This window comes from Corvus brachyrhynchos, unplaced genomic scaffold, assembly GCF_000691975.1.
Source record: "Corvus brachyrhynchos isolate BGI_N302 unplaced genomic scaffold, ASM69197v1 scaffold407, whole genome shotgun sequence".
NCBI classification, from domain to species: Eukaryota; Metazoa; Chordata; class Aves; order Passeriformes; family Corvidae; genus Corvus; species Corvus brachyrhynchos.
This window is the reverse complement of record NW_008239056.1, coordinates 1,272,248-1,282,869: the sequence shown is the minus strand read 5'-3', so window position 1 is coordinate 1,282,869 and position 10,622 is coordinate 1,272,248. Positions and strand designations below refer to the sequence as shown.

Sequence of the window (10,622 nt, the reverse complement as noted above, 5' to 3'; positions counted from 1 at the left end):
CCTCCCGGACCACTGCTGCAATGAACTCACTGCAAGTCAAATCCACCACACAAACGGCTGCTTTTTTTTTTTTTTCTCCCCCAGGTGTTGTGTCCTCACTCAAGGACACAGCATAAAATAACTTGCTCCGAGGTGCACTGTTCAAACCTGTACACTGGTGACAGTCCTTGCCCTCTGCTCTAGCACTGCACAGTTATAAGGGTCAATAGATTCATGTTTTATCTGACTGATGGAAAATCCTGGCAGTAGCTGAAATAAAACCACAACTAATCATTGAAACCAGTTGCTCGGTGGATGCTCCTTCAGGAACACACTACTGACTGTGACAGGTTGGAACCATGAATGAGTAGGATGGAGAATATTACATCTCCAGCATGAGCCAGCAGCTTCAAGGACATCTGGAGGTAACAGAAAAGCCTGGCTGCTGTTAGGTCTGTGGTGCTGCAGCACTGTGGCACTCATGGGTGTGTTAGAAAATAACATAACTGGAATTCATGATACTCTGTAAAAACATAGCAAGTTTTCACACTGTAATTTTAATGATTAAAAAAATAATTTAAAAGCTTAAGCACTTTGTGCTGCTTCTGGCTCCATGAGTTGGTTGATTCTTAGCAGACAACAGGCTCTGTGCACAAACTGCTCCATGTATGGGTGGAGATTTCAGCTCTGATGAGCAGGAATTTTTTTTTTGAGAGGGTTGCATTCTTTCACCTACAATAAATCTAACACTGCCTTAAAGTCTGGCCTTTCTGATCCCCAGGGTTGTTTGTAGACTTGCTCGGGCAGGGTATGGGGACACAGAATGGAAGTCAGAAAGATGAACAACAATTTAAAAGAACAAGTCATAAGATCAACGTCAGAGCTGTTTTCAACCAGTTCATGTAAACTACATTCATCTATGGAACAAGGACCAAGGAAGGCTGTCTGGATTCCTCTGTTCAGCTCCTTCTTGCTCCTGAGCTGAGCAAAGATGTGTTTGCCATGATCAAGCTGATCAAGAAACTGGTGGCTCTTCAACTTGTACCTTGCTGCTTCACCACAGAGCACACACTGGCAGGCACGGAAACCTCTGCTGGGGAGCAGCTCATAGGCACTAAGTAGATTTCAGCTGAGAAGCCAAAAATAAAAGTCAATTGGTGCATATTGCACTCTGGTAAATTATAGGCAAAATAATCTGGGGTTGTTTTGCAATTGAAATTTTCTGTCAAAATTTTAAAAGCTCTCCTAAAACTTAAGGGGAGCTCTCATTCCTGGTCACCTCTGTTTTCAAGACATCTGTAATGACAAAGGCTTAGCAATAGGTGAGGGAAGGAATGTCCTCCTTACTTGTTAACCGTGTCAGAACTCTCCTAGCTTCCGTTCTCCTTCCTGCCTGCTGCTCTCAGGGGGATCCATGGCTACGACACTCACTGGGCCAGCACCTGCTACAATATATGGGAACTTTTGTGACTGCTGTGATCTGGACCCAAACTGCAGAGGTAAAATGGCACAGGGAACCAGTCCCTTCTTCAAAATGAACAGAGCTCTGGCCCATATCCCTTCCTCTTGGTCCTCGATTGAGGGCCCATGAGCAATGTACTGGCCATGCAGAACAACAAAAGTGCAGTCATCCTCAGAAATCCCATTTCTGTGCACAAAGGTGGCAAAAATTGTTTCTTTTGCAGGTAAGGCTTATTCCAGGCTGTAGAAACACTTATTTTCTCCCCCCTCCTTCTGAAGCAAGAGAACTTTTACTAGTGCATCCTGTGGGAGTGAACTTCACCCCTCAACCCAGAGATATTTTTCTGTAAGAGGCAAAGAAGGGGGCAGCTGATAAGCACTTGTGGATGTCCCATCTAGAAGGACAGGCTCCTACTAGCTTGTGGTATCATCTGGCAGCATGGATAGCACAGCTGAGAGAATAAAGCCCACAAGACAGAGACATTTTTCTACAGAGCAAACACAACTGCTATAGTACCCATGGGATATGCTGTGAAAGGCTCTGGTGGCTGGTGCCTGTGCACCAACAAGAAAGAGAAAAAAGGAAGGGAGGAGCTTGTCTGGAGAGAGTCTTACGGCTGCTTTATCCAGACCACCGAATAGGTGGGTAAAGGGGAGAGAAAAGGAGGGCACCCACATTCCTGGGCTGTAATTTGGCAGCTCTCTAAAGGGACAAGCAAAATAAGCACCTTACAGAGACGAGTACCTATAAGCACTGCTTGTGCTACCGAGGTCGCCATGTGGTTCCCAGGTCCATGCAGGCAACTGTATGGACTATGCCATAGCCCAGTTACAGATTGCCTGAATCTGGGCTTGACCAGCGTTAAAGAAAAAGGCATCATTTCAACTAACTGTTGTTTGGAGCTCCTGAACATCCATTGCTTCAGGAAGAGGCACCCTCAAAATTTAGCAGTCATCTTAAAACCAGTTTTAACCATTTCACAATGATCACTAGCAAATAACACCTTTTCCACTTCAGTGGGAAACCAGTGCTGCATACAAACTGATTTAACTCCACTGCCTTCAGTGGACTAGACCCCAAATGGACTGTATGGCTGTAATGACTGGATAGTTCCTACCCTGGGCTGCTGGAGGTGATCATGGTCCCACTTTCCTAGTAAGAACCTGCTGGAAGTGTTGAGATCCTTGCTAGGAGCTCACTGCAGGCCAGGTGTTTGGTCAGTGTGGCCAGAAAAAATGTGAGAAGAAAACAGGACCTGATTGTCGTCTGATAAAACCACAAATGAACATTTGCCCTCCTTTTCTTCATCCCTCAAAAAAAAAAAAAAAAACAAACCACAAAAAACCAAAAACCAAAAAAACCCAAACTAACCCATCCACACCCTCTAGTCACAGTAGGCTGGGAAGGGGGAGGGAATAATTAATTAAAATTAAGTTAAACATGCACAGTAAAAGTCACCTCTGGCTGCATGTCCACAACACTAAGATTCCCAATGTTTATAGTGCAACTTCATTTGACCTGTAGTTGAAGACCAGTCTCCATCACTTTGTGTGATCAAGTTCTGCTGATTCCTTTTAAAGTTGTGCAAGACAAGTTTCACCATAGACTGAAACATCTTAGGAACCATTCAAGTAATTAGACAGTGGCACTGGTATGGCTGAACAGTCAGATGTGTCCAAAGAAACCAGACTCAAGCTGCCTTGTGAGTACCATGTGAGTCTCTAATTAGTAAATGGCTGCTCTTTTTCCCTTTTAGTGTTCAGTAACATTGAGGAAATTCACTCAGCAATTGGCCATAATTCCAGCACTGATCTGGAAAATACAAATATCTCATAGAAAATATTGATACGTGCTAACAACCCAAGCAGTCAGTGCCCAGATGCAGGGCAGAAACTGCAGGGCATGGTCAGCCAGAGTTATAGAACCTGTTGAATTTGTGAACAAACTGATCAGCCCATTCTTTAATGAGATCTTTAAGCACTTCCTTCAGCACACTTGTGTGTTCAGAAGAATCATCCTCCCCTAAGTTAAATACAAAAATAGATCCTTCATCTTCATTCATTTAACACAGCTGACAGATGACTTCTGCTCTCCAGTTTTCTGTCCCATGTTTTTAAGGTGGGGGAGGTAGCTTTAGATCCAACAGACTGTAGGCAAAAATATTCCAGAAGATGGCAAACAAGACAAAAATTATGTAAATAGAAAGGAAGATCCACCATAAAGTCTGATCTTGGAGTCTCTGCTCATAGTTCCTCAGGATGATGACACCAAGGGTGATTCCAACCATCACCCCTCCCAGGTGAGCCATGAAGCTGGGGTGAGGGCATGGCGGGTAAGCAGAGGGGTGGAATCGCAGCCACACGGCTCTTCCAAATTCAAAGCTCACTGGAACAAAGAATAAAAAATAAATTAATTGTCTAGGTTATCCCTTCTTAAGTCCATGTTGCAGACAGCACTGCATTCCTGAGGAGATGGAGAGGGAGAAGTTGCCTTGTATGGTGAGCACAGGGAAGCCGTAGCCGTGTCAGGGCTGTGGAACACAGACATGAGGTCTCTCCAGTGGCTGGAAAGTGGTCTGGGTTTGTGGGAGTGTAGATAGGTTGGGGAATATTTGCCTCCTGAAATTTATACCAAAACCATAACAAAAATGAGTTAGAATTTGAAGACAGTTGTCTGTGATGAACACATGGTTTGGTTTCCCTTATTGTGCCCCCCGGTGATATGGCTGGATGAATTCATCAGTGTGTGTATAATGCTGCTGCCATCCCAGATAGGACGTGCTCAAGGAAACCCAAGTATTATCATTACGAAAACACTGCATGTTTGAGACTGCAAAGAGAAGATGCTTAAGTCCAATTCTTTCACAAACACCACAAGCTATAGATGCTAGCTAATGACAAATCCTTATTTCCAAATACTTGTGTTGAAAGCCAAAATCTGCAGTGGAGAGCAATGTGGTTCCTGCTGCCAGAAGGTCCAGATGCAAGTTCCTACCAAAATTGCTGCAAAGTCAAAAAACCCTCTGAGTCAGCTTGAACTATTATGACAAGGACAAACAAAACAGGACTGGCTGCATGTGTGCCAAGCATTGTATGGTACTTACTACAGATCAAGGCAACAGCCATGCGCAGCAGTTTGAATTGGCACTTCATTCCTGACCAGTTCTGGAAAAGAGACAAGGAAAACAAAGTAATGCTGCACACAAACCTGAAGGGATATTACATTTAGATCTGTCACTTGTGAGGCAACTTCTCAGTGCATTTGAGCCCTACTGTGCTTTTTCAATGCTACTTTCTGTGCCTCAGGCTCACTGAAATTCTGCAGCTCAGATCTCTGGCAGAGCATAGAGAAACAACAAAGACTTCAATAAAAGCATATCAAGGAAACAGTGCCATAAGAAAACCTGGACTTGGCCTCCTCTGTCTTCAGGCTTGGTTGTTAATTGTTAATTGTTTAATTCCAAGAATACTTATTTTTCCAAGCAGGAGTGTTTCCATTTCCTTTGGTTACCAGGAGGCATGAGGGAACAGAAGATTCCAGAGACCCTCCCTGCCACAGTCCCTGTGCTCTCCCCAGCTGTGCCAGACTGAGTTTTGCCATCAAACAGCCAGCGTGTCTTTCAGCGTGTGGGAGCATCACACCTAGGTAACAAGTGAGCACAGAGAGACAATGGGGGAAAAGAAAAGCAAAGAAACCCCTCCACCAGAACTGGAAAGGCAGCAAAAATAATTTCAGATGGGAAGAGAGGCAGTGGATAATGGAGAAATAAAGATGCTAAGGTAGCAATTGCTAAACAGATTTGGAGGAGGCCAATGAGTAGTGAAATGACACACCACTTTGTGACATTTTAAGAAGTCTGGGAAGGTAACTGCTGAAGACTCTCCACACACCTCTGGCAGAGCCTCTTCCTGTAAAGCAGACCAAAATTTCCTCCAATGTCCCCCTCTAACCCTGTGCATTGTGGTATTAAAAAAGCCCTATGTCTGCATTGCCACCCTGAGAGACAGAGGAAGCTCCCTCCTGCTTCTCTTGGCACAGTGGTAGGGAACACAAATGACACTGAAAATAACTGTATGTAAGGATGCAATTCCCCAGCAGAAACCCTGTGGTATAGGGGTAGCACCTCTCCTCCACTCCCTACCTCTCTGCCAGCCACTCAACTGTCTAATTTGGACATCAGCCTCAGCTCATTCATGCTCTGAAAAGCTTGAAGAGGATGAAGGAGACCAATTCTGGTCAGGAAATCTCTCACTTCCCGTCTCCCAGCTGTTACAAAGCTGTCTGGAGCAGCACCACTGTGGGTCGCAGCTGGAGCCTGCTGACTTCACTACAGACAAGCATCAAGTACAAGGTTTTCTTTTAGGCTTGACTCTACCACCACCACCCACACATGTCTTCCAGCACCCATATAACAGATCTTCTGTTTCTACTGCAGCCAACCCACACTATCTTCCCACTCAGACCCAGGGGAGGAGCATTATCCCCATTTTCATGGTTATTCTGCTCTGATATTGCTGGTACAGGACAGACATGCCACCACACATGAGTCTTCTATCAGCAAAGCCTTTTTTTCCCCGGCGTCAGCTGAGGAGTCCCCTGGGCAGTTGTGCTGGGCTTTGCCACCACCTAGATGAGGGCTGGGGATGAGCTCCTGTTTCCAGCCTTAGAGGAATGACAATGCTGGCATTTACTCACCTTTGTGAAGTATTTCATTAGGTGAAACAGCAAAAAGATGCATCACTAGATCACCCAGGGTTCAGCTTCAGTCTGGGTTTTACAAATGGAGATAAGGAATATTCTGCACATGAATCCACCGAATGCTAAATTTCCTTAGATACCCAGTAAAATTAATGGCACGTGCAGACAGAAACAGATCTACGCTTCTGCAGAGCCAGTCTGCTTTTCAAACATTTGTCAGCCATTGTGTGGAGAGCTGATAGCCTGGACAACACTGATAAATTTTGGATTACCAACATCTTTAGCTTGTCCTGACAAGCTACTAGTCATCAGGGTACCAAGCCACCGAATGCAGGGTAATATTTCCATTCCAGGACCACACCACTGAGACAAGACTCTTAGCTGGGGCAAGCTCTGAATGACCAACAGCTGGCTCAGGTCTTATTTTCCAGCCCCTTTGGGCCACCAGACCTGGCTCAGTCCGAGAGGTCAGACGGTCACTCTGGTACTCACCATCACAATATTGGCCAGGTGAGCAGAGACAAGAGCATACACACCTCCAGAGGAGCCCACCACAGGTGCTCTCATGTCAGCCACTGACACTGCCAGGGACCCTGGGGGAAACAACAAGGCTTTGTAACAATTGCCAGCCAATTAAATACACTCTCCCCTACCCTACATCCCTGCTACTGCCTGTTTGTGCTAATTGATGCAGGTCAGGAATACAGAAAGAGAAGGAGGGGGAAATTGATTGACTCATGAAGCCAACTTAGTCCTGTCAAGGCAGTGACTGATTGTTCCTCTGCACCTACTTTAAAAGCAGCCAAGCAAGGCAGCAATGTGTCTTTAAACCTGTGCTGCAAAAAGGCATTTGTTCCCTGATTGAAAGAACAAGGAAGCAGGAAACAGACAAATATCTGTGTTTTGTTTCTCACCTGAAGATAAAATAGAAGTAGCTCCCATGTTGGCAAGAAAAATATTTGCACAGGGAGAAGGAACTGGGGACTTGTAACTTAGCACAGGCCTCTGATCAAAGCACAGCCTACTACTTGTAAAACTTCAGGGTAAAACTAGTTAAAAATAACCTGGATGGAGGCAGTAGGCATGTGACAGCAAAATGACAGGTCAAGTATATAAACGCACCACTCATAACAATACAGCCAAACAAAGACATTGCTTCTTCTTATCCCAGTCGGAGGCTTGGATCTGCTTAAAGCTCCTTTCATTGCTGACTTTAAGAATAATTTAAGCGATAGAGGGAAAGGCAGATTTGGTATCACAAGGAAAGGATAATGAAGATCTTTGTGATGAGTGGGAATGGGAGAAAGACACATTGGCAAATCTTGAGAGAGTCCTCGGTAGTGTAGAATCTAATGAACTTCTTTGCTAATTGCCCAACTGATTCCAGGTCAAGAAAATGCTGAGATTCCACCAGCCAACTCTACTGATAGCTCCCTCCTTCCTTGTATGGCCCTGAGACTTCTCAGCTCTTAAACACTGCCATTAAGAAAAAAGTTAATGAGAAATAAAGGAAGGAGTAATACGATCGTGCAGTTAAGTCCTCAGACACCGCAATTTCCAGTCTCAATGTGTCTTCTTAGTAAAGCCAGACCAATGAGAAAGAACCACAAAAGTTGTGGCCTAACTACATTTTACTGTCTATTCCTGATTATTTAGGAGCTGAGTTATCTTTATATTGCCTCAGCATGAATATATCCATTTCCCTCTCTCCTGGCACATGACAAAGAATAAAGAATATTTCATAACTGGCTAACATATCAATGAAGCCCTGGGGTTTGGTAGGTATATCTGTGTAGAAAAGCTATGTCTGGAAAGTTGCAAATTGGGCACCACTTTTGTCAGTGCTTGTTAAAATAACAGTCAGGGGACTGTTAACTGATCTGCTAACTCCTTTCTCTGCATTAAAAAGTGTTAGTGTTTGTACCATGCCTAGTCCTGTGTCCTAGTCCAATTATTCTTTCCACAGTCTCTCTCCCGGAATGCAGGATTTATTAGTACCCAATGCAGCCCATTCTACAAAGGGTTTATCTGTTTATTATGGAAAAAAAATAATTATGTGGCTGGAAAAAACCAAACAAACACTATAAATCTTGAACTAAGGCAATCAGTCACTGTCTGAGTTCCACTGTAAAGCTCTTGGTTGTTTTCACACACTCCTGTTTTAATCAGATGTTGATCTATTGTCAGCTAACTTCCATCACCTCCACACTGCTGGAAATTCCAAACATAAATAAAAGCAATTCTGCACAAACTAAAAATCAATCAGACACCATGGCTTAATGATTAAATGAATTTTCCAGATTTCTATGCACTCACAATCCACGATCAAATACTTCTTGCTTACTTAGGCTGTAGAAAGGTGACAGACAGGACAAATGGAGGAAGAACTGGCACAGGACCAGCATGACTCCACATTGAGGAAGACCATCTAAAGCAAGGCTATTTTAAAATAACAGGTAGTTGGTGCATTTTTAGCAGGTCTCCTAAACACAGAGTCTATGGCTACATAGAAATAGATGTCAAGTTGTACCGTATTTTCTATGTCCAGCCCACCAAAGGATTTCAATGCACAGAAGATCAGTGAATGCTCCTCTCCTAATCCCAAATATCACAAAACATTTCTCCTACTCAAAAGCCAGCACAGACCATTTTCACTGCTTCTCTGTCTGGGGCATGCAGAGGTGTCACCTACCTGCCACAACTCCTGCAACATACACAAAACTGATCCTCGCAGCTCCATGCACCATTTCCAGAGGAACCCCAACCAAGAGCTGAAGGACAACATTGAGCCCAAGGTGTTCTATCCTGCAGCAAGGAAAAACAACAGTTGTCCTCTTTTCCAACTCTTCATCTCCTTTCTCTACCACTGAGACACAGATATCTTGGAAAGAAAATCAAATAGCACCTGCTTCACATAAGTAGACTAACGGTGGGAAAAACAGGGATTCCAGAAAAAATCAGACCCAGAGCTGCAATTCATCTTCCTTCCTTGCTGCTTTTATCTTTTTTGTATCTACATACATCCTTCCAGCCAAAGACCTCATACAATATTTGGTTCTTAGTCAGACATTTTTTCTTTTTTGTTTCGTTAAATGACTTGTCAAAAAAAAAAAAAAAAAAGCAGCAAGATGCCAGCAGAGCCTGGAACAGAAGCCAGAAATTTGACCTGCTCTTCTCTTCACCCCTCCTAATGAATCAGCCTTTCCCTGCACACATCACACTGCCATGATGGGGAGTGGTTGTTGAGTCAAGAACAAGGTGAGCACAGAAGTTCCAAGAGAACTGCCATTTCCTGGTGCCATAATGCTGCTTTACAGTATGGGCTGTCTGACCCTCACCCTTTTCTGCTGTGCCTACATCAATGGCCAGAATGGGAAGCAGAGGGCATTTTGATCTCTGCTCAGGTGCCCAGGTATACTCACTGATGCTCTCTCTTCACTCACCCTTGTTCCCATTGCAGTCAATAGCAAAACTCCTGTTGAGCACAAAGGAAAAAGCTGGGCTGAGGGAACTCTTGCAGAAAGCCCCACTGTCACACTGTGCAGTACCACTTACAATCTGCAGGCAGAGTGTGGCAGCTCAGATATGCATATTGGGTAAAGACTCCAGTGCAGCAGATTTCCCCTCAGCTGAATCAATAGTTTCAAGGCAAGTTCTCTGTTGCTTTAATCAATACTACTTAAGAAAACTGTCCTGCCACTTTTCAAAGCTCTACACAGATATTTATGAGTGTCTTTGCCATTTGCAGGATCTTCCAGTGAGGTAACAACAGCATCAGGCCCTGGACAGGGTCCTCAACACTCTGCTAGTATCTGAGATTTACCCTGGGCTTGCAGGGCTGTGACCTCACTGAATAGTGACATCCCACTGGAGCCAAGGGTATCCTGATTTTTGTATGAAGAGTGTCTGAGCCTGCTTACAAAACAGATGGAGCTAAATGGCACAGTGGTACCCTTAACACAGAATGCCAGCATCTTTTGGAGAAACAAGAGCAAAGTACCTAATGTCTTGAAAATATACATCCCATTTTATACAAGAAAAGGGTTGCTCACAGGCAGGCACTAGCAAACTTTGGTTTAAGTTATATGCGTTTCCACTGTTTTGATCTTTTTCATGTTACCATAGCAATTTCCCATATACAGCAGAGAAAAACACTGATGGTGAAATGCAGTAATGACAGAACAGTCTTATAAATGAGAATTTAAAGTTGGACTGGTGTTGGGGTTTTAGTTTAGTCTTAGTTTTTTTTCCTGTTAAAGGAATTTTCTCCCATATGCATGTTGCTAGGGGACAAATAGCTGTACTTAAGAAAGACAAAAAGGGGAGTGGGGCGGGCCTGGCTACTCCTTTTGTCTACACCTGGGTGTGGGGACAGTTCGCTCGGAGCATCCGGAGAGAGAAGCTGCAGAGAAAGGAGCTGCTGCTGCTTTCTTTTTGGCCGTTCTTTCTTCCTGCTGGAAACAACGCCGGGACCCCAAAAGCC

The 10,622-nt window shown here is 44.2% G+C and overlaps 1 protein-coding gene across 1 annotated transcript in view; it reads right to left on the bottom strand.

Annotated features, from left to right (window-relative positions):
- Window positions 1-2,748: 2,748 nt before the first annotated feature.
- RHBDL3 (rhomboid like 3) overlaps window positions 2,749-10,622 on the bottom strand; it is a 75,386-nt gene continuing 67,512 nt past the window's right edge. The window contains exons 7-10 of the mRNA XM_017739128.1: window positions 8,832-8,944; window positions 6,632-6,732; window positions 4,545-4,605; window positions 2,749-3,826 (exon numbers count right to left, since the gene is read on the bottom strand). Coding sequence (XP_017594617.1) covers window positions 3,555-3,826; window positions 4,545-4,605; window positions 6,632-6,732; window positions 8,832-8,944 — 547 coding nt within the window. The 3' untranslated portion in view covers window positions 2,749-3,554. The remainder of the gene's footprint in view (window positions 3,827-4,544; window positions 4,606-6,631; window positions 6,733-8,831; window positions 8,945-10,622) is intronic.